At 37.4% G+C, this 27845-nt stretch overlaps 3 protein-coding genes across 7 annotated transcripts; 2 read left to right on the forward strand and 1 right to left on the reverse strand.

Moving 5' to 3' along the window:
• Positions 1 to 250: 250 nt before the first annotated feature.
• LOC122530146 (putative uncharacterized protein DDB_G0277255) lies at positions 251 to 6316 on the reverse strand. Of its 2 annotated transcripts, none has more exons than XM_043656839.1 (6): positions 6176 to 6316; positions 5418 to 5514; positions 5111 to 5301; positions 3216 to 5015; positions 2953 to 3121; positions 251 to 2863 (listed from the first exon to the last, which is right to left on the reverse strand). In XM_043656839.1, the coding sequence occupies exons 3-6, from the start codon at positions 5225 to 5227 to the stop codon at positions 2469 to 2471; spliced, it is 2481 nt and encodes an 826-aa protein (XP_043512774.1). In that variant the 5' UTR covers positions 5228 to 5301; positions 5418 to 5514; positions 6176 to 6316; the 3' UTR covers positions 251 to 2468. The 2 variants fall into 2 exon arrangements, with proteins under 2 accessions (XP_043512774.1, XP_043512775.1); XM_043656840.1 differs by lacking the exon at positions 6176 to 6316 and adding an exon at positions 5974 to 6109.
• Positions 6317 to 6335: 19 nt separating this feature from the next.
• Positions 6336 to 8570, forward strand: LOC122530150 (mannose-P-dolichol utilization defect 1 protein homolog). 4 transcript variants are annotated; one of them, XM_043656843.1, is made up of 6 exons: positions 6383 to 6470; positions 6831 to 7159; positions 7494 to 7662; positions 7729 to 7951; positions 8034 to 8154; positions 8226 to 8570. In XM_043656843.1, exons 3-6 carry the CDS (start codon positions 7517 to 7519, stop codon positions 8357 to 8359), a joined length of 624 nt encoding a protein of 207 aa, XP_043512778.1. In that variant the 5' UTR covers positions 6383 to 6470; positions 6831 to 7159; positions 7494 to 7516; the 3' UTR covers positions 8360 to 8570. The 4 variants fall into 4 exon arrangements, with proteins under 4 accessions (XP_043512781.1, XP_043512778.1, XP_043512780.1 ...); XM_043656845.1 differs by having other exon boundaries at positions 6831 to 7000; XM_043656846.1 differs by lacking the exon at positions 6831 to 7159 and having other exon boundaries at positions 6336 to 6470.
• A 468-nt stretch (positions 8571 to 9038) lies between these two features.
• On the forward strand, positions 9039 to 26738 carry LOC122530153 (laminin subunit alpha). Its single transcript, XM_043656856.1, has 20 exons — positions 9039 to 9496; positions 11627 to 11773; positions 12641 to 13048; positions 13140 to 13353; positions 13465 to 13674; positions 13761 to 14033; positions 14112 to 14249; positions 14314 to 14586; positions 14953 to 15252; positions 15347 to 15505; positions 15576 to 18652; positions 19642 to 23319; positions 23455 to 23992; positions 24301 to 24396; positions 24484 to 24678; positions 24760 to 24926; positions 25096 to 25338; positions 25412 to 25571; positions 25660 to 25887; positions 25956 to 26738. Exons 1-20 carry the CDS (start codon positions 9281 to 9283, stop codon positions 26222 to 26224), a joined length of 10989 nt encoding a protein of 3662 aa, XP_043512791.1. The 5' UTR covers positions 9039 to 9280; the 3' UTR covers positions 26225 to 26738.
• The last annotated feature ends 1107 nt before the right edge of the window (positions 26739 to 27845 follow it).

A 27845-nucleotide genomic window follows, 5' to 3' on the forward strand; every position in this document is an offset into this window, starting at 1 on the left:
CATATTTTTTCTTAATATTAATGTTAATAGTAGTAAAACATAATTAAATAAAGCATTGATATTCTTCAATGCTAATTTCTTCACAAGAATACATATGTGCAACTTATATTAATGTAAAATACATTTGTTATAAAATGGTACTAATTCTGCTCTATATACCTCCCACTGTGGCTGAGGTATTATGGTGCCTTTAACCATTAATTATACGCACATGCTTCACATATGTTTAGATTTATCCTTAGACATAGTCTTTTCAGATAATCTGGTAATAGTAATTGTATTGCAAAATCTACCACGTGAATATTGAGTATAAAATTTGTTTATTTAGTACTGCAAAGTTCACGAAAGTGCAACCAAAATTTCTGAGCAATATGTATATGTGGCCCTTGCTATTCCATGATTCATGAAGCTGCACAGGAAAAGCAATTTAAAGATAAAATAAAACAAAGATTCGTTAATTAATTTGTCTAGAATAACAGTCGGTACATATTTTGTATAAAAACTTTCTCCTTCCTTGAAAAATCTATCTTTATATCAATGCTTCATAGTGAGCTCTGTATAACATTACAGAATACAAAATTTATCAAAGTAATGTCTCTGTTTCTGAAGATGAGATTACATACCTCTTCAGAGGAAAGGGACAAAAATAAAAATATATATTATTACAATTTACTAAATTTTATCTGAAGCTCCTTTCTACTTTTCGATTTGGTTAGTCGAAATTGTAAATTGAAAACTTTTCACTTGATTTATATTAATTCTTAGTATTAAGTTATAATCTAAAATTTATGTAATGGTTGCAAATAAAATATAATTCAAGAATATAAGTTTCGGGAATTTTATCCGAATCAAACAAAATAATTTATATAGATAAAACTACTACTTACAGAAAAAAATTAAATACATGATATAACTAAATTCGTTTAAGTGCATTGCACGATGTAATCTTGTTAAGTTTATCTGAGCACAAGAATAAACAGTGACTTCGATTAGCTTGATTCAACTGTATAATTTAAGGAATCAGAATTCTATAATTTATAATTTTATATAGCACCAGTCGCTAATCAGTTTTAACAAAGAATTTTTTTACCCTTTCAAGGTAAATATCGTTAAATCTTATTTTAAAATTGACTATAAAAAATGGAAACAAGTATAATACATTTAAAAAATTGCACATCATATATTAATTATCCTTTATAGACTTAAAGAATCACAAAATATATATATCTAATGTGCCAGACATTAATAAATTCCTGACAATTTAATTATTCTATAAAATCAACTAATGCACATAAAAATATTTACATTATAAAGCAATCTAAAATAACGTATTCCATCCAAAGATTATTCTTGAAAATGATTGTAATAACAATTTGCGAAAAAATACGATTGATGCTCGAGTGAAAATATTTATACTATATTATGATTCCATTAATTCGTTGAATATTTTGTCTAAGTTAATCAGTCTGTGGTAGCTACTTCTAAACTTAAAACACGATATAACAACATGTTGAACTGATTAATATTGAAATTTTCTACAGTTAACAGACATAACTGATTTTTATATATGCCAGATTATATCTTAATATAATATTAGCCTACAGCATCTTTTCATAATTGTTTGCACGTCCATCATATTTAAAATTATTTATTGACTCTATATTGATCATTCAATAAAATGGAACGTCAAATGTAGGATGTAGATTAATTATATTCATATTCTTTCTATTTATATTAAAACACATATTTTAAAATTTTATAGAAAATAGTCAAATATATAATTGAATAATCTCTGGCAAAAACATAATTTTTAACTAAAATCCAATAAAAACATTATGATTTCAATGCTTGATGAAAAGAGATGAAAAGAGTAGTATAAGGTATATGGCACGCAAGAAGGAGTTATTCGATCACTGCTTTGCATCATTATATATGAATATTATAAATTTATTGCATCGTGTGAACTTGTAAAGATATTTTAAAATAAAAAAACTTAAATTAAGACTGATACATAGAATTTTTTTGAGATTATTGAATGATTATTGTATTTTCGAAATTATTTCACAATAAAATTAAAAAATCATAAATTCAAGCTCTAATATCAATTTATCTGTGCATTTTCAATTATGTCAATGTGAATTCTGATTGAAAATTATCTCTTTGAAGTAATTTTACCTTCAATTTTTACAATTTGTTTAAGTATTTTTATGCAATTAACTATATTGTATTATATACGAACTGCGTGGAACGGATTACCCTTCTTTTCAATTAGATATTAAAATTTTATATTTCAAATTTAAATTAATATATAATATATGTAAAAATCGGTTATTCCCATATTTAATTATATTGTTTAATAAAATCATATGGAACGAAATTGTGTAACATCTTAAATTTTAAACCATACGTACTAAACATTTGGCAAGTATTTCACAAAAATGAAGGACAAAATATTATGTATTTGTACCTCACGATAGGCCTTGTGGTGTGAAACAAATCTTCTCTAATTCACCAGTTGAAGAACTAACAGGAGATTCAGCTCTATCATCTTGTTCAGCTAATTGTTCACTGTAGTAATGGGGCGTACTCAGGTAATCAATGAGCCGCCGAGGCAGAGGTAGAGTGGGAATAAGATCCCTGCGTACCATCTTCAAAATAACAAATCTGCACGTATGCTGTAAACTTTGAACCTGTTTAAATCTTGATACTGGATGAAGAAGTTGCACACGCATTGGACCTAACACTGGCCGCCGATGAAGAAAAAACAAATATCGTCCACTACGTGAATGTTCTACCGCATTCTCAATAAAGTCAACAATTGTATGAGACTTGAATTTTGTGCAACTTCCAAAGCTGAAATTACCTATATACACGACATACAAAATATTAAAATTGTGTAAAAAAAAAATAATGGTTTAGAAAAGATTACATTAATAAAAACATAAAACTTACCCTGATCATGCTCTATTCTTACATGTCGCACACAACTGTTAAGTCTAAATGATAAAGAAAAAATATAATGATCATCACTACTGTCTCGTACAATAAATGACCCATCTGGTTCATTAGACAGTATTTTCTCTGCAGCTTCACCAGATATTGGGCCCCAATACCATCCATACTGTTATAAATAAAATTGAATAATTATAACATATCTTCATATTGAACATATTGTATCTTTAAAAAGTAAATAAATAAAAATATAAATTACATACATCTTTTACTTTTTCAATACTAGCAGCAAAATCCATACTGGTATCCTCTGCTGGTTCGTCTTCAACTTTTGGCGCAGGTGGTGGCATTTGTGGTGGTATAGAAGTTGGACTTTCACATTTAGATACCATTGTTGTAAGCGCATCTTCCGCTTGTTCCACACCTCCTACATGTCCATTGCTTTTCGGTAATGGAGGTAGTGCACGCTTAAAAAAAGGTAGCTTTTGTACAGAGGAATCTACCTCTGAGGTAGTATTATTATTATTAGCATGTTGGTCAGAATCAACCTCTTCTTCTTCTACAATTTCACCCTGTACAATGCTATTTCTTTTTTCTACGAAATGGTCCGGAGAACCCAAACGCCTGAATCTAAAGATATTGCAAAGTGTTTGTTTCAAATTTAATGAGAAATTTCGTTGACTCTTCTTAATCTTCTCTCTTTCAGAATCAACTTTCTCCTTATGTGGTTCATCTTTTACCTTTTTATGTTTAATACTAACAAACGAATTTTTTTTATGTTTCTTAACGTTACCATTATTATTATTGTTATTGTTATTATTATTATTATTGTTATTGTGAATCAGTCCATTGCTATTTTTGTTTGAAATCGGAGTATCCATCGCTGAATCTGTATGCGGGTTACTATATCTATTGTTATTATTTACACTAATACCTTTTGGCATTGCAAGGTGTATAGGTGTATGACTTATTGGAGCTTTATTATCGCGTTTAATTTTATTTTCACTAGAATCACTGGAGCTTGAGTATAGTGTTTGCAAATATTGACGCACTTCGTGTAAAGTCATATGAATTGGTTCACCGATATTGTGCATGTGACCATTAGTTGTTCGAGACGTATGGCGACCAGATGTACCAGGGACGCTATGACGCTTTCCGTTTCCAGTTTCATTGCAGCATACATCGGATAATAGTCTTTGTGATTTTATAACGTGGGTAATAGCACGAGGTTTTCCACAATAATGCCTTGCCTGTTGAATATGGGCTTCTAATTCACTCTGCGAACTAGCAGATACATTTCTTCTTCTTTTGCGATGATGCCTGTGACGTTTAGGCCTTTGCGGTGTTCTAAGATCATGCAAAGGTCTAACTACATCTATTGGTACAGTATAAATGTCAGAATCAAAGGGCACATTGTACATATCACTAATCTCACTGGTCGTTAAAACATCGTGTGACATAGCAGAGGTGATAAAACTGCTGTCATCCACTTTGTGACTCAGTCCTGAGGTATTTATTGAATTATGAGAACTGGACAAACGAGAAGAAGCTAAAGAACATCGTGAATTTGGACGATTCAAAGTACTATACGGAGTAATTAAAGTAGTAGCTCCTTGACATGAAGAAGGTGTCAACAAATCTGTTGCCCAAAAACGTTTCGGATTATATACACTACGTGTTACCACTGGTACATGATTTGTTGCAGGTGCTATTCTTCCTTCTGGCCATGATATTCTACAAGATATTATTAGTGCTTCTTCAATCATTGACTGTACTAAATTTTCAGCATAATCATCTATTAATTGTGGAACTTTTTGTCTCATTAATCGTGCATAGCTAAGAATCGGTGCAGATGAAGATTCAGAGTTAGGAGGAGAAGGGCTATCTTGAAATTCTGGTGGAGGTTTAATAGCTACATCAACCACTTCGACTTCTAGTTTTCCATCAGCATCAGTCCATCCTGGTCCTTTTTTCAATGTATTAAAATTTTCACCACACATACCATCTGAATAATCAAAAGAATCTTGCGATAAAGATTTACTTTCTATATCGCTTTCTTGCATCTAAAACAAAAATAAATTATTCATTCAATTCAAAAGGCACTATATATGTTTAGTACATACAATGCACAGAAATATCAATGTTATATGAATTATACCTCGATTGCAAGATGCGCTCGAACTGAATCGCTAGAAATGGACCCTCCAATTCCACTGCTACCAAGATCACTGAGAGGTCCAGTAGCGCTTAGTGAACATGACGGTGGAGAGTCCATCTCAATACTTTTAATTTATTTATGTGCTAAAAAATTTATAGTAGCCAAAATTTTTGGAAGTTCCACATTGTCCCCTATAAGATTATAGTGAAATTTAATTTTTTTCAATACGACCAGTTAATTGTAAACTGTTCATCTTAATTGGAAAAATTTAATTAAATTAGTTTCTCAATTAAATTGAATTTCTTACCTGAAAATAGCAATTACAAGCAATGCGCGAATGTCTCGTGATCTTCATGTTTACATAAGTACTTGTACTTTTCATATGGTCCATTATGAATACGAAACTGAAAGGACATTTAAAACAAATTTATATTAGAATAATCTAAATTTACACCTGCATTTACAGCAATATATCTGGCATAAATCTTTCTCCTGTGATTCGAATAAATGATTACATTTGTTTACTATACTTGTTTAATGTTATTACATTATCTAAACAAAAATTTATCCTTTGAAAAAGTATATTATATTTTAAATGCACCGAAATGTATCGCATACATACATGCATACACACACGCACATACACATATACACTCACATTTCATAAATCTTTAATATTTAACCTTCGTCTATAAATCGTATAAACTTTTTCTTTCAAAAAATTAAACAGCACGAGCATACATGAAATACAAAGAATCCACAGACGAAGATATTCTTACGAGAAGTATAAGTACTGTCAAAAGATATATGACATAAAAAAACAATATGTCTTGATATCACTTTATAAAGAAATTTAGACCCACGTTGACGTAGTATAGACAAAAATTAAGGTATCCTCTGGTATGATTCATCTTTTGGCTATATATTGTGCGAAATATTCGAAATATCTTGATCAAGGTGCATGCCGTACAACGAGCACTTTAATATCCCGGCAAGGTTGATGTTTGCGTCGTAGATAGTAGTGGACGTTTGACGTTTCGAAAGTTAAAAGTGGATTTTACGTACTTATGCTAGGTTACTCGCAACTCGATCGCATTCACGTAATATTTGTCAACGAAGCAAAATATCAGAGAAATGTTCATCGTTGTCACATAATGTTCGTTCGACAGACAAATCAATATTTAAAAGACAAACGCAAGTCCTTCACGTTACAGTTTACTCCATGTCAGTTCCGTTCCCACATTCCGTCTGTCATGCCGAGGAAGAGTTCTATTCGAGTACTTTCCGGGATCGACGATGCATTTCACAAAAGGAGGAACTGCAGCCACCAATGTGGTTGCACAATTCGAAATGATTTTACGTACGTAGTTAGTCATACGTCTTCAAATGACCAACATTCGCAAATAAAATATAATTTTTCTCCTTTTAACGTGAAATTGCGTTCGTCTGTACAAGTTACCAAATAAAAATATGAAAAGCTGTTAGAATTCTTTTTACTTACAATTAATGAGAAGTTAAAGCAAATGTCTGAACCTACTAATTTTGATTAGTTTTGAAAGTATCGCAATATACTAGTAGAAATATTATACATATCAAATATTCAGCATGTTTTACTTTTCAAATATTACATGTTAATTACTCTTGGTGCCATTATTTACTATTTTTCTCTAATTCTTTAGTCATTTTACATTATTCCTATATTCTGATTAATTTTTTTCAGATTGTCATACATGAAGCGTTTTAAAAAGTTCCTAGACGAAAATTCACTAAATGCGGATAAACACAATATCGACAGCGCTATCGTGTTGTTGAGTGGACGTGTTTTCGGACTGATAATTACGAATTTTAATTTATAATTAACGTGCATGCATTTTCTGCAGCTATAATCACGTAAGAAGAAGTAAAAATGTCACAGATGTGTGTGAATGGTTGTCAATGTAATTGTTAACATGTACATCCATATAGTTGTACATAAATACGTCAGCGTTATTCGCTCTGACAGTTTTTATACAAACAAAAGCTAACTAATGATTAAATATTGAAAAACAGGTTATAACATTAATAATAATTAAATTTATTTCAACAAGTTTAAATAATTTTATGTTATCGTAACATTCGCTTTTTAAAATCTAATGAAGAAATGTAAAATGAAATTATTTAAAAGAATTTGTAAAAATGCCAAAATTTGTTTTATAAATATTTTAAAATCACGTGTCCAGTGTAAATTCGGAATGATTATTGCGTATTTTTTATTTCATATTTAAATCTTCCTTTTAGTATTTTTCTTTATTTATTATTTATTATTTTATATAAATAACAAATTTCGTGTAACAGAAAAATAAATTTGGAAGCGCATTTGAAATAATTATGTATAATTTTGCAGGTACATAAATTAGACAATTTAAAATGTTGCTCCAACATTTTGCAGATTTTTTGAGCCTTATAACAATAGGTATGTGTTTCATATTAAAGATTCCTCAGATTTTGAATTTATTGACTGCTAAATCAGCAGATCAGATCTCAGTTGTAGGCCTTTTATTAGAATTGACTAGGTAAGTCCATTTAAGATATATTTTAAAATTTTGATGTTTTTTTTATAACTAAATTTTGAATTTCAGTTATACTGTGATGACTAGTTATAATTTTACAAATGGTTATTCAATACTATCTTATCTGGAATATCCTGTTATTTTATTACAGGAATATATTTTAATATTCCTAGTTTTAAAGTATTTAAATAAAATAAACACATCCTCAATTCTAGTCTCAATACTTTATTTTAGCATAAGTATTTCATTTGCAATGCAACTTATCCCAAAAGTCGTTCTTACGATTTTAGCGGTTAGTTAATTAATTAACAATAAATTAAAAAAAAAAATTGTTAATTTTATGGTCATGTATTAATTTGTTTTATAATTGATAGCCATTGTGTACCCCAATTTCTGTCTCGAGCAAAATTGTTCAATTAATGGCCATTTATCAGGCGAAAAATGCGGACACAGTATCGCCGATTACTTGGTTTATTTCCGCATTTACTAACTTAAGTAAGTTATGAATACAAAATGTCGATCTTTCTTAATGGCTTTTCAATAAAAATGTTAATTTTCGTTTGCAGCGAGAGTATTTACCATATGGATGGATTCTGCAGACATTTTACTACTAGGAAATTTTATCATCTCTGTGATTTTGAGTTCGAGTATTATGTTTTCCGCTATTTATTATAGATGGAATCGAGTAAAACGAGATTAAAATGCTCAAAAGCGACACAATGCTGTGAATCTGGTCAAATGTATGTGCCATGTGGTCCTTCTTCCTCGGTATTTATCAATGAAAAACAATGCAACTCTATAGCAATATGTACTTATAAACTTAAACGAACATTAATTCTAAAAGCGTACATTATTTATTGTACATAGGTGAACATTCAAAGTGAATAAAAAAATTTTACCAATAGATTAAATGCAATCGAAGATCCTATTTACAACTTCCCTCTCGATCATGTGTTGTTTTCCCGAATTGGACTTCTCTGAAAAATGTTATGCAACTAATTCTTGGAAGGAGAATCGTTAATCGCTTAGAAGTCTTCCTAAAACTGCAAGCCCAAGCAGAAATCCAAGCGTGAAATTAAGAAAATCATGCGTTTCTGGCTAACAGAGTCAATCGTTCTGTACAATTATCCTTAAATTAATATCATTAATTCAATCAAAACGAACGTTATTCCTCTAGTTCGCTGGCGAATAGATGCAGAGTGGTGACCGAAGTGGTTCGACGATCGAGAAAGAGTAGACAATAGTGTGTACTGTTGGACAGAAACAGCATGCACGTATGTAGGGGTACGGGACGGCATATGGTTTAGAAATGTGTGGACCATCCTTCTAGAGTCGCCACCCCCACTGCCCCTCTACCACAGACCGGCGGTCCTCGATGACCTCCGGCCTGTCAGTCCAAACCGAGAAGCCGCTCAGGCTTCATCAACATCTTTGCATCTCTCTCGCCGCATTCTCCCGAAGAGGGAACGAGAGTGAGAGGGGGACAGAGGGAAAGAGGAAAGAACAGAAAGGGAGAAGGAGAATAGTCGGGACCGCGAGTAGTTTCGAGAGTATACGCCGTGTTAAAGGACGAACCACCAGAAGTGCCAACGGTGGCGGACTCGATCTGTCCACTGTCAGGATGGCGAGGTGGTTGCTGGTCGCTTCGTTGGCCAGCTTGCTGGTCCACCCAACGAGAAACGAAATCCTGACGCCACCGTATTTCAATTTAGCCGAAGGAAAGGAGATCATCGCATCAGCCACGTGTGGCGTCGACACCCCCGGCCCGGAACTCTATTGCAAGCTCGTCGGCGCGAATGCTGATCAGCACGAGGACATTAATCTGATACAGGGTCAGGTAGGTATACTCGTGTCTTTTCTGTTTTTTCCACATATCTTTCATGGAACACAGCGATCCACAATGATCTTTAAATCGCTTATCTCTTTTACTTGCTCCATTTTTGTCTCGTTTGTCCATTTACTTATTAATTTCAGTTATGAATGAAAAATTATCTTGTGGCAATGTAAAGTGAAACTAAGAACCAAGAAACGAGTTTGAATTTTAATCATCAAATTTCAAAAATCCACACTATTATAGTTACTTCGATGTAATTCGTTCACTATTGAAGTTATTTAATATTTATCAAAAATACGTGTATCACTTGCTTTGAATCATTTACTTGATATATAGAATAAGCCATGTTGCTGTCTCGAACTAATTTTTATCTACTTTGGTCCTTTGAGTCCAAGAGTTTATCAATCTTTAGACAATCATCTGCTTACTCAACTTACTTTTTCTCCTATCTACAGTTTAGTGGTTTTATAAATTTTGAATCAAACAAATTGTAGTCTGTCTTTGTACATTGTAATTTTTAATATTACAATGTATAATTTTAACTTGTTCAATCATGTTCTATCGTCTTCATATGTTGCTTAAATATAGGTTTGATACACACGTGTTAACTTATCGTTGTTACGATAAGAAAAGATCGTACTAATCGCTTATAGAAGCGTGAATGAAATCATACGTGAAGGAACGCCTTTCATTAATCGGCTTGCTAATACTAAACAGTAATTCATACAAACAACATATTACGTGTGTATAATTCACCTCTGTTTTCTTTATCATCACTTAAAATATTTAATGTTACTAATTATTTCGATAAATCTAATAGAATTTATGATTACTTTCTTAATGTATAAAAATTCATAAATGTCTAACGATCGTTATCAGTAGATTCTGCAAAATGTCACAGCAACTTCGATAAAAAATCGCTTGCAATTGATTGAATTAAAATAAATTTTATTTCGTCTGCGTATAACATTCCCTGTGACGATAAAGTAAGGTTTCTTGGAGTCGATGTAATGCTACCTGGTAATTCTAATTGTAATCTGAGTGGATAATCGCAATCTTCTTCATCGAGAATTACCCCTGAACATTAACATGAGAAGACAGTTTGATAATAGATATATCAAGCTAAAGAATTTTTGCAGATCGTGCAAGATAGCTCTGAGCTGATGTTTCATTAAATTCGCTACTTGTTCACTAAGTTGCAAATGTTTTTAAAAATTCATTGAAAACATATATGTGGGTCCGCAATCAATGAAGAACTTGTTCCGACTATTTTATCGTTGGTGCTCGTTGATCGTTTTGTGTTTCTTGGTAGCATATCACAGAACCGGGTTCCCTTAATCAAGCAGGAAATAATAAATTAAATGACCGATTTCATAGTCGCGCAATATTTAAAAACAATCGGTCGACATTTTCTTATTTAGAATAGCTCTCTTCTCGCGTACATTTTACACTCAATTCGTTCTAATAGTTCACTGCTTTTCATGCTGGCCATGAAGTAATTGATACCATTGCACGATTCATGAATCTGGGAGCCTCTAAATGGTCAATGGCTGCTCGACTTTATGACATTACGTATATCTCTACTTACTTATGCGGGCGAAAGAAAGTGCCATGTAGACTAGAAATGAGAGGGCTGATAAGGAGCTTCTGATAAGGGTGACCTCTTGATAACACTTGACCATCTTGTCTTTTCAAATTCCAAACGGCCAAACTGACCGAACTGTCCTACAAAGATTCTTAGAAAAAAAAAAAAAAAAAAGAATCCGATCCATTTGTATAAATCGCTAAAAATGATTTATCATTATTCGCATTTTGTAATCGAACATATCGTGTATTACATGGAACATTTAATTAGAAAAAAATTTATAAAACTCTGTCATTGGGATCTCGAAGATGTTAAGTCATTGAACTACAATTTAAATACACACATATGCGACTCGTAGAAATGTATAGTAAAATATTGATACATCTCAATAACAATGATTCTGAATGAATAGCGAATACATGCTTATTTGTCTCAACTATCGATGTCTTAATTGACTGACGATATATTCCTCTCGTTCCAACACTTGTTTCCGCGCTTGAATTTAATATAGTTTGGAAATTGAAGAAATATTGTTGATAATGATCTAGGTATGCGATTACTGTGATGTGGACAATCCGGAAAAGAGGCATCCTCCAGAATATGCAGTCGACGGTATGGAAACCTGGTGGCAATCACCACCACTTTCCAGAGGAATGAAGTACAACGAAGTCAACCTGACGATCAATTTTGGACAAGTAAGCTTAAACAAAATTATCAATACAGACAATATATTTGATCAATTATTCCTTCTTGTTTTCGTCCAACTGAGCGGCCGTGTGTTGTGAAATAAAAATGAGTAAACAGAGAATAAGAGAATTGACACCAACAGGAAACAATGAGCCTGTGGAATAAGTATTTTATCTGTAACAAATTGCTTTATCACGTAGTAGGCGTCTTCCTGCAGAGCGGGAAAGAATTATCTTCGCATTATTTCCGGAGAACAATAGAAAACGCGGGTTTTAGGGAGCGGGGTAAATGGTACAGCGAATAGACATTCTGTCCGTTCGTTTCGTTGATGTCAGAATTTTGGACGAATTTCAAAATGATTTTATTTCGATATTTCACTTTTCATTGAATTATTTTTTTTCATTGAAAATTAGAGATCCAGAATATGCTAAAAGATGTATAGCTAATAAAAAAATTACAATTAAAATTCGACGTGCATGTACTATGGATGCATGTTCTCGTTGCAAATCTGGTGTTATTGTCTTTCCGCTAAATAGCTTCTTAGAAGAACTCATTTACGCCGCGCTAACATGATCTTCCTCTCGTGTGTTCTCGGCTACGTGCTCGGGAATTTTCAGAGGAGGTACAAAAACCCCGAGTTCGACACACATGTTTCTCTTTGTTTTTTTTCCCCTCCCAGTGTTATATCTTCTTAAGTTCTAAGTTAACAAGTTCCACGTATCGATGTTAAATACCATCTTCCATCGAATAATTGTAATTCATTTTACCCTTTTTTTTTTATCCTTCTTTTTCTGGAAAATAAAACTGTCTAATCCTGTTCATTCCTAACTGACCTCGATTTGAGTAAAAAGAATTGAACGAAATTTTCTCTCTAGGAATTTCACGTGGCATACGTCTACTTAAAAATGGGCAATTCGCCGAGACCCGGACTCTGGGTGCTCGAAAAGTCCAAAGATTATGGGAAGACCTGGTCCCCCTGGCAATACTTCTCCGATACAGCAAACGATTGTTTAACGTATTTTGGTGTGGATAGTTATAAACCCATAACCAGGGACGACAGTGTCATCTGTACCACAGAATACTCTCAGATCGTGCCACTGGAGGGTGGTGAAATACCGATATCAATTCTAAATAGCCGTCCGTCCGCGAAGCATTACTTCAATTCAACCGTGTTGCAAGAATGGACACGAGCAACGAACGTTCGTTTCCGTTTCCTCAGAACGAAGAATCTACTGGGGCATTTGATGTCTTTGGTGCGGGAGGATCCGACCGTGACCAGGAGGGTAAGCGTTCTCGAAATTCGTCGAACTTTATCGTTGATTACGATACCGAGGAGAGCAATAACAATTGAATTGTTGAATTGTTGTGTTTCAGTATTTTTACTCCGTCAAAGATATCAGTATTGGCGGTCGGTGCATGTGCAATGGCCACGCGGACACTTGCGACATACTGGATCCAAAAATGCCGAAGAAACTCGTTTGCAGATGTCAACACAACACTTGCGGTGCACAGTGTGCGACTTGTTGCAGAGGATTCGAGCAAAAGAAGTGGCGACAGTCCACAGCGTTTAAGAAGTTCACTTGCGAACGTGAGAATAATTTCTCTCTCTCTCTCTTTCTCTCTCTGACGCGCGTCTTTCGTCTACTTTAAGCGCAAGGTTGTTTCGTTGCACGAAATAAGAAACCGTTTACTTGTTCAGCTTGCAACTGTTTCGGGCACACGGACGAGTGCGAATACAGTACGGAAATCGACGAGAAACACCTGTCCTTGGATATTCACGGCAACTACGAGGGTGGCGGTGTGTGTAAAAATTGTCGGCACAACACCGAAGGAATCAACTGCAATCGGTGCAAGCCAACGTTCTACAGGCCGCAAGATAAACCTTTGAACGCAACTGATGTCTGTCAACGTGAGTTACAGTGACTTCACTGAGGGAACGATTTTCTTAGTGAATCTCTTCCGCAATCGTCATTTGATTTTTCGTTTCTCTCGCAGCATGTCAATGTAACGCGCGAAACTTGACCGGGAACTGCGCGGATGCCACCGGGAAATGCGAGTGTCGAAAAGAGTACACTTCGCCTAATTGCGACAGTTGCAGTTTTGGATACTATGGCTATCCAAATTGTGTTCCCTGCCAGTGTTTCAGCAATGGGACAGATGGAGATCATTGCAAAGCCATAGATGGATCTTGTCCCTGCAAGTTGAACTATGCCGGTCATTATTGTGACCTCTGCGCGCAGGGCTACTATAAATTCCCCGATTGTTTACGTGAGTAAATAGAACAAGTATGAATTTCATTATGCAATCGTGCAATTTTTGTTGTGATTTATATAACAAAATTTATAGCCTGCGAATGCAATCCTTTGGGATCTCTCAATGATAACTGTGACGTCATTTCTGGCAATTGTACCTGCAAGAACAACTACGGTGGAAGAACGTGCAGCATTTGCGAAGACGGCTACTACAATTATCCTCTCTGTACATGTGAGTGTATTCAACAAATTACGATTTCAAGATGAGACAAGTATAACTAGTATTATTCTTTTAGTCTGTAATTGTGATACACGGGGAACCGAGCCTGGAGTGTGTGATAAATCGAACGGTTCCTGTCTGTGTAAAAAAGGATACGGTGGTCCCAGATGCGATCAATGTATCAACGGGTATTACGGATTTCCAAATTGCAGGCCTTGCAACTGCAGTTTAATAGGATCATCCTCAATTAGTTGCGACGCCATAGGAAAATGCTCTTGCCTGGCTAATTTCGCTGGAAGAACTTGCAGTCAGTGTAGCCCTGGGTATTACATGTACCCAGAATGTATAGGTACATAAGATTTCTATTTATAACTGGTTACGTTCAGCTTAAGCTCGAGAGCTTATAGTATTCCTCCTACTCTGCTTTCAATACTGTAGTAGGGGAATGTTAGCTAATTCTGCGAATTACTTGCAAGACATTCCTAAAGTGAAAGGACAGATTTTGACCATTCAAAATCACTTTTCAAGACACCTTTCAGGCTAAATGCAATCCCACATTTTTTTAAATATCGTATACTTTAATTTCTACATTCTATGATAGACTGGTATGTGTTTTATAATTTATCCTATATTCTCCCGTAGCTTAAAGAAAAGTGAAGTAGTGATCATTCTTTGATCCTTTGAGTCCATTGATAGTCCTTTATCGTAACTGTAGCCTGCAACTGCGACAGCCACGGTTCGATTGGCGCGTCTTGCGACGTGGAGGGTAAATGTCAATGTCGGGAGAATTTCGACGGCGCCAGGTGCAACCAGTGTAAAGAGGGCTTTTACAATTTTCCCACTTGCGAGGGTTGTAACTGCGACCCAGCAGGTGTCGTAGAAACATTCCAGGGATGTGGTTCATTACCTGCCGGTGAGCTTTGCCAATGCAAGGATCGTGTCGAAGGTAGAATCTGCAACCAGTGTAAGCCGCTCTATTGGAATCTGCAGTCCTACAATCCTCAGGGTTGTGAGGGTAAATATAACAGCGAAATTTTCACAATACAATCAGCAAGATGATAATGCGATAGACAGTAATCTATACCAAATCTTTTTTATTGTATTTTAAGAGTGTCAGTGCAATATACCAGGTGTTATTGGAAATATCGGTGAATGTGACACGAAGAGTGGTCAATGTATCTGCAAACCTGGAGTAACTGACAGGAGCTGCAACCAGTGCGTGGATGGTACATATAATCTTCAAGAGAGCAATTTCTTCGGTTGTACAGGTATGAAATTTATGCATTGGTAACGAAAATTATTTCAACAAATGTAAATGACGAACATTTTCTGTTTCAGACTGCGCTTGTGACATCGGTGGTTCTGTAAACCCGGTGTGCGATAAGCAAACTGGCCAATGTCAGTGTCAGCCACGCGTCACAGGTCTGACCTGCAAAGAACCATTGAAAGCCCATTATTTCCCGACCCTTCATCAATTCCAGTACGAGGCAGAGGATGGGAAAATGCCTAATAACATGCCCGTTCGTTACGGTTTCGTCGAAGATCTCTTTCCAGGATACAGTTGGAAGGGATACGCCGTGTTTTCTGTTCTTCGCGATGAGATCATTTTGAACGTCTTTATTCAGAAATCGTCCCTCTATAGAATGGTTTTGAAGTACGTGAATCCGAGTAACGAGCCGATTCTTGGAACGATCACCATCACCCCTGAAAATCCATCGGAGGTAGAGCAACAGTTTAAGGTGAATTTCAAACCGACCGTGAAACCATCGTTTGTGACCGTCGCCGGAGCCCAAGGTAATCTCCCTTCGGCGATGGTTATGAATCCAGGATATTGGTCCATTAGTATTGCAACTAAGAAGAATCTTCTCCTCGACTACTTCGTGCTGCTTCCGTCTGAATATTACGAAGCAACCATTCTAACTCAAGACGTGAATATCCCTTGCGAGGTTGGTTACAAAGGACTCTGTAGACACTACGGTTATCCCGATCTGATGAGATTCGATTCTGTTCACGGTGCTGGTGGATTTCTCAACGAAAATAACGTCAGAATCCCCCTGTCCGAATATTTCATGGACAGGGACGTGCTGCAGGAAATTGACAAGGTTGAAGTTCCGTTGGTCAATGAGAGACAAGAAGAGATACACTTTGATTTAAGAATCTCAAAACCAGGCCTGCACGTTTTGCTGGTGACTTACGTAACGCCGAAAGACGAGAACATCACGTCAACGCTTCTGATAGAGGCGAACACTGTCGGCAAAGGGAAAGCTACTCTTTATCCTTGCAAGTATACCAGTGTTTGTAGACAGGTAGTAACTGATAGCTACGGCAGAGTTGCCACGATGAATTTCCCTTCAAACTATGTCAGCTTGGTTTTAACCGGAGAGCCCACTTCGAACGTAGCCATCGATTCCGTCGTCGCCATTCCATACAATCAGTGGTCTTTGGATTATGTTAAACCAAAATCAATATGCGTGAGAAAGGACGGGAAATGCGTGAGAGGTCAGTTCCCGCAAGCTGCGGACGCGAAGAAAATCGAATTCGAAACCAGCAGCACGATCCCCGAGTCGGACGTTAAACCTTTCGGAATCTACGACAATGGCACGAAGTTGATCTACTTGGACGATAGGAACACAATGGTAGACATTCACGCGAAAGTGTTACAGCCTGGAGATTATACCTTTGTCGTGCAATATTATCAACCGAACTATCCGGAATACGAGCTCGACGTGTTGCTACAAAATGGCAAATTCTACGAGGCAAAGATGTCCGTTCCCCACTGTCCCAGCAACAGCGGATGTCGCAGCGTGGTGAAACAGGAAGACGGCAACATCAGGTTTCAACTGATCGAGAACTTTATGATCACTTTCAAGGAGAGCGCCGGCAACGGTATCTGGATGGACTACATTCTAGTCATCCCAACGGAGCAGTACAACGAGAAGATCTTGAAGAAGATTCAGTTCGATCAGACAAAGGAGTTTATCAAGAAATGCGGGTACAATCATTTCCATATCAACGCCACGGAGGAAGGCCTGTGCCGCGACTCGATCTTCTCCTTAACGACCAACTACAACAACCGTGCTCTACCCTGCAACTGCAACATCAACGGATCCGTGAGCCTCGAGTGTGAGAAATTCGGCGGACAATGTCCGTGTAAACCAAACATTATTGGTAGGCGATGCGAAATTTGCAAAACCGGGTTCTACGGGTTCCCCAACTGCAGCCCTTGCAACTGTCCCACGGTCTGTGAACCGGAAACAGGCGCCTGTATCTGTCCACCGAAGGTCGTTGGCAAACATTGCGACGAGTGCGAGGTGGGAACATACGGATTCCATCCGATCTACGGCTGCGAGGAATGCAACTGCAGCCCACTTGGCGTCGTGGACGGTGACCTGCAATGCGACTTTCTAAACGGCACCTGCCGGTGTAAGGAGAACGTGCAGGGAAGGCAGTGCGACAAGTGTCGACCTGGCTACTCGCAGTTCCCCCACTGCGAGAAATGCGACTGCGACACTAGGGGAACCACCGCGAATATCTGTGACCAATACACCGCTGAATGCTTCTGCAAAAAGAACGTCCAAGGATCAGCCTGCGACGTGTGCAAGGAGGGTACGTTCGACATTCAAGAGGACAACGAGGAAGGTTGCACCAAGTGTTTCTGTTTTGGAAAAACTACTAGGTGCGCGTCGGCCAACTTGTACAGAGCTCAGGTGTCCGACATGACTAACTGGGAGTTGGCAATGTCCAACGAGAAAAGTGGAAATCTCACGTACTTGGCAACGATCCCCCAAGAATTGAACTCGACGAGTATCTCCGTCGGTCTCACCACCAACGACACGTTCGGGAGAATCATTTACTTCTCGGCGCCGGAGACTTATCTGTGGAAAAAGTTGACTTCCTACGGAGGATTTCTGAATTACACCGTACACTACAGCACCGGGCCGTTCGGCGAGGCGATCAGCGCGGCTGATGTGGTCCTCCAAGGTGCCGATACGACGTTGCTTCACTACGCCGAGGAACAACCGCCGTCGTTCACGAATTTCGAAGCGTCCGTGGAGCTAATCGAAACGAACTTCATTACCGAGAGTCGTCTGAGCGCCACGAGAGAACAGTTGATGGTGGTGCTCGAGGATCTCCGAGGAATACACATCCGAGCTGCTTATTGGAGTCCTAGCATAGCAGCATCTTTGTCGTACGTGACTTTGGACGTGACCACAGAGAACTATTCGCCGCAGTACAACGTCCCAGCCAGTAGCGTCGAGCAGTGTCAGTGTCCACCGAATTATCAAGGTCTCTCCTGCGAGGAATGCGCACCGGGATATTACAGAGTAGAGTCTGGACCTCACGGTGGATACTGTGTTCGTTGCGAGTGCAACGGACATGCAGATACTTGCGACGTCGAAACTGGCCTGTGCATAGTAAGTTAATTCAATAGTTTTGATCGATGAATCTAAAGTAAAAATACGCTCGAACGAGTCAGTTTCGTTTAGCGAAATTTATTTATTAAATATGTAATAAATTGTATATTAAATTTATACGTTATATTATATTATATTTATATTATATAAATATAATAAATATAATTTTTATGAATATAAAATTTATAATATTTATATTTTATAAATATAAAATTTATAATATTCATATTAATATTAATATTCAAATATAAAATTTATAATATTACAATTTTTATAAATATAAAATTTATATTTATATTTTATAAATATAAAAATTTGTAATATTCATATTTTATAAATATAAAATTTACAATATTTATATTTTATAAATATAAAATTTACGATATTATAATTTTTATAAATATAAAATTTATAATATTCATATTTCATAAATATAAAATTTATAATATTCATATTTTATAAATATAAAATTTATAATTTATATTTTATAAATATAAAATTTATAATATTCATATTTTATAAGTATAAAATTTATAATTTATATTTTATAAATATAAAATTTACAATATTATAGTTTTTATAAATATAAAATTTATAATATTCATATTTTATAGGTACAAAATTTGTAATATTCATATTTTATAAATGTAAAATTTATAATATTATAATTTTTATAAATATAAAATTTATAATATTTATATTTTATAAATATAAAATTCATAAAAACTATATTCATATTTTATAAATATAAAATTTATAAAAACTATATTCATATTTTATAAATATAAAATTCACAATATTATAGTTTTTATAAATATAAAATTTATAATATTCATATTTTATAAATATAAAATTTATGAACATAAATATAAATATATTTATAAATGTTATCTTTATATATTATAAATTATATATTAAACTCTAGGTATTACACTAACCGACATCCATCTGAAAATCTAAAGATATTTTAAATAACCTCTCCTTCGCAGGACTGCAAAGACGGGACCACGGGTGACCATTGCGAGCTTTGCAAGCAAGGCTACTACGGCAATGCCACCGGAGGAACTCCCACCGATTGTCTCATTTGCGCCTGTCCTTTGCCCTTCCCGGCCAACAATTTCGCCACCGGCTGCGAAGTGAACGACGAAGGGAATAAAATCAGCTGCGACTGTCTTCCGGGTTACTACGGCGCTCGCTGCGAGTCCTGCAGCTCCGGTTTCTACGGGAATCCCGAGTCGTACGGCGATTACTGCAAACCGTGCAAATGTTCTGGCAACATCGACACGAACGAGATCGATGCCTGCGACTCCAGAACCGGCGAATGCTTGCGTTGTTTGAACAACACCTACGGTGAAGCTTGCAACCTCTGCAGGCCAGGATTCTTCGGCGACGCGGTCGAGAGGAAGGACTGTCGCACCTGTTCGTGCAAAGAGTGTGGCATGGAACACTGCGACAGTTACAACGGCCAGTGCTATTGCCGCGAGAACGTTATTGGAGAGGAATGCGATCGTTGCGCGGAGAATCACTATGGCTACGACACGTGCGAGGGTTGCAAAGCCTGCGAATGCGGAACCGCCTCGGAGAGCAGCCAGTGCGACGAAGCGACAGGCCAGTGTCGATGCAAACCTGGCGTCACTGGACGCAGATGCGACCAGTGTATTCAAGGTTACTGGAACTACGGACCGGAAGGGTGTACCTCTTGCGAATGTAACACCGGATACTCGGTCGGTGTGTCTTGTAACGCCACCACCGGCCAATGCAGCTGCCTGCCGGGCGTCATCGGGGAGAAATGCGATCACTGCCCGTACAGGAACGTGTTGATCCCGGGGCAAGGTTGCTTCGCTTGCGACTCCTGCACCGGGAACTTGCTAGACGTTACCGACGAGCTGTCTGATTTGTTAGATCCTGTCTTCACGGAGTTCAACACAGTGGCCGAGAGCTATTTCACTAATCAAAGGCTGAAGTTTATCAACGACACGGTAAACGATTTCTATCCGAAGGTGAAGCTCTTAGATCCCAGCAGAGTGAACTTCCTGCCGCTGCAGCAGGAAGTGAAGAGGCTGGAGTCAGAGGTATCGAACCAGAAACGCGAGATCGATTACACGGCGGAGGACAGCGTGAGATGGAAGCTCGCGGCGGAAAGTAACTTGGAGAACATGAACCTTCTCGAGGAAGATGTGATGAAGGAGATTGATTTGGTCAGATCGACCGTTTCCGAGGTGGAGTCCCTCGCTCTGAACATTGAGTTAGGCACCGGCGCCAAGGTGGACAGCGCGTTGAAAGAGGCTGCGGACATTCTAAAAAAGATCAGAGAGGTGTCGTTCGTGAATTTCCGCGATCGTGCGACGGACCAGGCCGATCAGGCCAATATCCTCGTCTCGGAAATGAACGAGTACAACGTGCCAGTCGACAATCTGTCGTCCATCGCTGATGGCCTCAGCGGCAAGATCCGAAACGTGTCGGACAAGATGGACGACCTGCTCGAGATTACGTGGAAGGCTCAAGAGCTGGCCAGTCTCGTCGACAGGCTGAATCAGGAGAACAGACTCGCGGCCGAGACCGGGAACTTCGACATGGTGAAAAACTCGACCGCCGAGGCGAAGGAAGATTTATTGGCTGGCGAGGAATTGAATAGAAACGCCAGTCGGTATCTCAACGAAGCGGGTTACAACGCGGAGGCGTTGAAAGTAAACGCGATAGACGACTCGACGGACGTGTTGAACAGGACGATCGAGGAAAACAACGAATTGCTGCTGGACGTGCTCACCCCGGTCCAAAACGCACAGACGCACGCCGAGCATCTTTACAATCGATCCATTGATCTCGACAGCCTTTTGACCGACACGAGGAACACCGACGCCGTGAAAGCTGTTTCCGCCTACAGGAACATTGAAACGGCGATAGAGGCAGCCCGCGAGGCTGCGGACAACGCCACTGACGCGGCAAACAACGCGACTGGTCTTTCAGACGGTGTCGAGCAGAGGATGTTGGACTCCCGGAACACGGTGTTGAATTTGTTAAACTCAGCGCAGAGTACTCTGTCGAAGACGACCGGCCAGCCAGAGAGGGATTTGAACAACGCTCAAACGAACGCCACCGTGATCTCCGCGCAGAACGAGCACAACGGCAAGCTGTTGGATTACATCGAGAAGATCCTGGCGAACATTCAATCGCCATCTTCGACGGTGGCTCGGGACGCTATGAGTCAGGTCGTAGAAGTGGAGAAGAACATCAGGCTCTCCGTGAACAACATGAACGGTATCGTCGATAAAATCCCGGAAGATCTGAGAGAGACGAAACAGCTGTCGAAGAACATTTCGGAATTGACTCGCGACATATCCCAGGCGAGGAAACAGCTGGACAGCGTCGACAAGTACTTGCCGAGCATAATGAGACTGTTGCACGACCTGAACGTTAATCAGAAGTCGATTGACACCAGCGGGAACGATCTCAAGAGCAAGATCGAGTCGCTGAAGAACAAGATCGCGAACGCCAGGGAACTTGCGGATCGTCGGAAGGTCGGCCTGACCTTCTACAGGAACACCACCCTCGAGCTGAAGAATCCTGAAAATCTCCCGTTACTGGCCACGTCCACTAAGATATCTTTATATTTCAGAACGAACACAACGAACGGTTTTCTGCTTTATCTGGGAAACGAGGAGAACGCCAAGCTGCCGCGCTCCAAGACGCACGATTTCATGGCGCTGCTGATCGAGAGCGGTTACCCGGTGCTGATCCTCGATTTCGGCTCCGGGCCGGAAAAGATCATCAACAATAAATTCGTGTCGGACAACGTCTGGCGTCAGATAATCGTCGAGAGGACCGGCAACAACGTGAAACTGATCGTCCGCGAGGATATCGGTGAAGGGAAGGATCAGTTTTACGAGAAGGGGCACGTGTTGCCTGGATCGCACACGATATTCGACTTGGACCAGGAACAGTCCAAGTTGTTCGTGGGCGGTTATCCATCGTCCTTCAACATGCAGAACGCCGTGACCGCATCCTCGTTCGAAGGTGAAATGGAAGATCTCGTGATAGGGGAAGACACTCCGGTCTCCTTCTGGAACTTCATCGACGGTGAAAACAACGAGAAGATCGCGATGGAGAGGGACAAATTGATCAACTTCCAACCTAGCACCGGTTACAGATTCGACAAACACGGCTACGCGATTTTAAGTAAACGAGACTTCCAAATTTCGCCAGACAGCAAGAAGTTCAGCATTAAATTGAACCTGAAGACGTTCGCGGAGAATGGATTGATCTACTTGATGGGCAAAGGCAAGCAATTCCTGTCGCTGGAAATGAGAGAGGGCTACGTGATCTATCAGTACGATCTTGGCGAAGGGGCAACCACCTTGAGGTCCTCGAACAGATACAACGATGGGAATTGGCACAGCCTGGAAGCCCTTAGGTACGAGAAAGCGGGCGTTCTGAAAGTGGATGGTATGGATGTGGTGAAGAAGAAAGCAGAAGGAAACAACAAGAACTTGGTGTCCTCGAATAACATATACTTCGGAGGATATCCACCGAATGCTAAACATCCTTACGAGCCGGTGACCAACGAGGGCTTCGAAGGTTGCATCGACGAGGTGGTTATTTTAGACACCATAGTCGACTTGACCCGTAACATTCAAGCATTTGGTGTGGTTCCTGCTTGCCCAGTGCGGGTAATGTAACATTTCCCTCTAAAAGTAACACGTTTTTGTAATTAATTAAAGTATAAATTGTAAAAGGAAGCATAAACCTACCTATAGCAATGCCACTGTATGTATAATTAGACCAGTTTTCTCTTCTTTCTTTAGTTTGCAAGTTTGGTATCTTTCGAGGAGAACGTACCCGGCTACGTAAGATGGCACAACATCTCCGTGCCGAGCAGCCTTCAGGTGAACCTGAAATTCAAGACCTTGGCGAACGATGGTCTGATCTTCTACGTGACCGACCACGAGAAAGGTGTGGTCAGCTACTTGTCGCTGATCGACGGTGTTCTCGTTTTCAACAGCCAGGGCGACGAACTACGAACTACTTCCACGGGCATCAAGTTCAACGACAACGAGTGGCACGTAGTCATAGCTACGCACTCGCGCGATTCTTTGAAGCTCGATATCGATGATATTAAGAATTACAGCTTCGACTTGGAAACACCGCCGTTGGAGATACCTTATGGCAGTTTGTATATCGGCGGTTTGCCAACTGTCTTCGGCATCCCTCAGACCGGTGCCATGACACCGTTTGTCGGTTGTATCGGAGATGCAACATTGAACGGAGTTATCGTCAATTTCGCGAACACAACGGAAAGGCCTCACGCTCTTCTTGGCAAGTGCAAGCTGGGAGATCCATCGTGTAAGTAATTGATGAGTTGAAACATTAAAAATGTTATTTTAACATATATATATATATAAATACACATGTATAAATAAATATAAATATATTTATAAATATATATATATATATATATATATAATATAAATATAAATATAAATACACACGTATAAATAAATATAAATATATTTATAAATATATATATAATATAAATATAAATATAAGTATATAAATACATATATTTATATATAAATATAAATACACATATATATATATAAATATAAATATAAATATGTATATATATAAATATAAATGTGCTATACTTATAGCTGCGCTATCTAAACCTGAGCCAGAACCGGATATGCCGCCTCCTCTGTTGCCTACGGAAAGTACGGACGATAACGTCGAAGTATCTACTCAGATCAGTGAGTAGAATGTTGTAGATAACAGCATGAATAATAATAATAACGATGCAGCGATCTAATCTATAATTTATTGCTCCGTTTCGTTAGACATCATCGACGTCGATATAGACAAGGACACGGATGATGAGGAACCTATGGTAGAAGGACGCGGCGGCAGTGATTTAACTACAACCACACAGGCTACTGTTTCGACTCAAAGAACGACACCGTTGTACGTCGATGAATGTCGATTGCCATATTATCCGGCTGTCGATCCAAATATGGAAAATGCCTGGCGTTTCGGTACGATGCGTTTGGCATGATATTTTAAAAAAAAAATGGAAGAAACGAAGAAGTTTCGATGAAAGAACGTGTCACTTGCAGGTACTGCGAGAAACAGTAGATTGGAATACAGATCACTGAACGGCAGATACAAGAATGATTACGATTTCCAAATCGGTATCAAAACAATGGCTGACGAAGGAATTATTTTCTACACGTCGGACCTTACTAATCAGAATTTAATCGCCGTGTACGTCAGTGACGGGAAGGTAAAGTATGAAATTTCACATCGATCAAAATGTCAGGTAATCGAAATTGTTTCGGAAAAATAGACTTTAGATAAAACGTATTCGTATATTTCGACGTCAATAAGAATTATCTTGCATCATGCGTAAACAAGTGAATTGCAATTATCCGCCCCCCCCCCTTTTTTTAAAGCTTAATTACAAGTTTGATTGCGGAAGTGGACCAGCTTTGTTAGTTAGCGATAAAAAAATAAACGACGATGAATGGCACATCGTAATATTTAAAAGGCAAGGAAACTACGGGGAACTTATCGTAGACGAAGATGAAGCAGTTACAGGGTACTCTCAAGGGATCGTAGAAACTATGAACGTTAGTCCACCGTTTTATGTTGGTGGAGTGCTGCAAGATATGTCCACCAAAGTTTTTAATACAATAGTAAGTAATTATCTACAATATATCTATAGTATAAGTTCTTCGTTTTTAATAAAAATCTGGTTATTAATTTCAGGGTATGAATCACACCTTCAACGGATGCTTAGGTAATTTTATGGTAAATGGACAACCAGTTGGTGAGCCTATAAATAAAGTGGGCGTGATTCCATGTTCGGAACGAATCGAACAGGGATTGTTCTTCTATCCGGGTAATGGTAGCAATTTGTTCAGAGCAGGTGCATATCGTACATATATTTTTAAATAATATACATTAATAAAATTGTATATAACGATCTAAGTTCTAATCGTGCAATACAATTTTAGTGGATAGATTCACAGTTGGTAGAACAGTCGATATCCAAATGGACATTAAACCACGTTCGACGTCTGGTCATTTGTTGTCTGTCCATGGCAAACGGGATTATTTGGTCTTAGAAATGATCAATGGAACGGTCAAGTTTCTTGTTAAAACAGCAAAAGGTTCGATAGAAACTTCGTTCGAGCCAACGAAACCGAATTCGTTGTGCGACGGCAATTGGCACAATATTCGAGGTAATATTTTATTGTAGCTCTTAAAGGGCAAAAGAAAGTAAATAACGTTTTGCATTTCCATTGTACAGCTGTTAAACAGAAGAATGCCGTGCTTTTGTCAGTCGATTACAAAGCAGCCGAGCCAGGAATCGGTGGTAAAAATGTAGCGGGTGTACTATCCAAGCATCCGATCTTCATTGGCGGTCATCCGATGCTTGGAAAAAGATTACGAGGAAGTACTTCGCAATCACAATACGTCGGGTGTATTAAAAACATTCATATCAACATGAAAGCTATCCATATGAATCCCGAACGTGCTTACGGGCAAGTCCTCGCAGGCGTATGCCCAACAATATAGGAATCTCTAAGAATGTTATTTAAAATTGCACTTAAAATCGATTAACGTAACGTTGCAACTACTTTTCTCAACGATCAATCAATTTTCGAATGTTTTTTAACTAACAAGAAAAATGTTTTATATATATATATATATATAACGTTACGTGAGTCCGGTTCATTTTTAAATTTTTTATTTTAGTATTCTAAATATTTAAGGTAACTGTTCGAAAATAAGGAGGAATAAATAAGTCATCGGACATCGAGTAGTGTATCTCAGGCCCTAACCATTAATGTATTTAAATTTCGAAAAAAATTATTCAACAATCTTCATACGGTTTTAACACAAATTTTTAAGAATCGTGCAAAAAAAGAACATTTTCGGCAAATGTACAACCTCGTCCGAGCGCACAAAAGACTGAACGTCGCATTTTTTCTACTTATTATGGTGGAAAACCCTACTACGCATCCTTTAATGGTTATTTAAACACTCGAGTAAACTGTATCATTCACATTAGCCGAATTACAAATTTTTTGAAGAGAGACGAAATGGTAACGATAATTATATAGAACCTATTGTAATACACAACCAAAGAGTACTATCGTATACTATAATAAAAGTCAGAAGTTCTATACTATTGATAAAAACTTTTGTAACTTTTTTGTAAACATAAAAACGTTTAGAAAATTTAAGGTGCTAAATAAATAAAGTAATATAAGAAAAAAAAAATATATCCGCGGAATAAATTTTTTAAATTTTAAATATAACAGAAGATACAATATTCTCTTTAATTCGCTATTTAATTTTACTGCATTCTTCTTGTGACAGATCAACATTGGAGCCTGATGATTCTATATCGCTATGATACGCGAACATATAATACAAAATAAACGATACTATATCAAATAACTTGCAATATGTAAAATCAAATTTATTATAACAACTATCAACTTGTATATAAAATTATTTACAATTTATCAGTACACATGTTGAGAAAAACTCTGAAAAAACGACAATTTAATGCATTGAGTGCTTAAGATGTATTGATATATTGCAAAAATATTTTAGCATTTTACATTTATATTTTGTGATATATTTTTTTTAATATATAGATTTAATTACTAAATATGTAAAAAGCAAAAAGAATCCAATATAAACAATATAAAATCGAAAATTTTATTGCAAAATTAACAAAGAACAAACCAAAGAACATACTAAATTACTTATGTTACTCAATGTATTAAAATTGTAAACTATTAAAAAATGTGTTATGTAAATAGAAATAAAAAAAACTATATACAAATATAAGTCATAATATTTAAATGTCCAAAAATAAAATATGCATTGCATTTCCTAATCGAGATAAAAAGCTGATTAAGTTGTATAAAAAGTCGTACATTCGATGGTATATAACATAATTTAAGAAACGAACTTACTTCGTATTTGTGCAAAGACAAGAAATTAAAATTTTGTCATGTATTCATTTAAAAATACCTAGAGGGTCGAATGCTTCTTATATATTGATTAAATTACAAAATTAATTTCAAAAGAAAATGACGCTAAGAAAATTCGAAATCATTAATTAATTAGTACATAATTAGCGTTAGTTCAAACTATTATTTGTGAATTATTCTATGAAAAT

The sequence above is a fragment of the Frieseomelitta varia genome, unplaced genomic scaffold, assembly GCF_011392965.1.
Source record: "Frieseomelitta varia isolate USP_RPSP 00005682 unplaced genomic scaffold, Fvar_1.2 scaffold_331, whole genome shotgun sequence".
NCBI lineage: Eukaryota > Metazoa > Arthropoda > Insecta > Hymenoptera > Apidae > Frieseomelitta > Frieseomelitta varia.

Excerpts from the sequence above, each read along its gene's own strand:
- LOC122530146 (XM_043656839.1), bottom strand. The coding sequence starts at position 5,227 with ATGGACTCTCCACCGTCATGTTCACTAAGCGCTACTGGACCTCTCAGT. Across the intron at positions 5,016-5,110 it reads GAGCGCATCTTGCAATCGAG|ATGCAAGAAAGCGATATAGA; the intron begins GTATAATTCATA and ends TTTTTGTTTTAG. Across the intron at positions 2,864-2,952 it reads AAGAATAGAGCATGATCAGG|GTAATTTCAGCTTTGGAAGT; the intron begins GTAAGTTTTATG and ends TCGTGTATATAG.
- LOC122530150 (XM_043656846.1), top strand. The coding sequence starts at position 7,517 with ATGTTGCTCCAACATTTTGCAGATTTTTTGAGCCTTATAACAATAGGT. Across the intron at positions 7,663-7,728 it reads CTTTTATTAGAATTGACTAG|TTATACTGTGATGACTAGTT; the intron begins GTAAGTCCATTT and ends TTTGAATTTCAG. Across the intron at positions 7,952-8,033 it reads TCGTTCTTACGATTTTAGCG|CCATTGTGTACCCCAATTTC; the intron begins GTTAGTTAATTA and ends TATAATTGATAG.
- LOC122530153 (XM_043656856.1), top strand. The coding sequence starts at position 9,281 with ATGGCGAGGTGGTTGCTGGTCGCTTCGTTGGCCAGCTTGCTGGTCCAC. Across the intron at positions 13,354-13,464 it reads TAAGAAGTTCACTTGCGAAC|CTTGCAACTGTTTCGGGCAC; the intron begins GTGAGAATAATT and ends TTACTTGTTCAG. Across the intron at positions 14,250-14,313 it reads CAATTATCCTCTCTGTACAT|TCTGTAATTGTGATACACGG; the intron begins GTGAGTGTATTC and ends TTATTCTTTTAG.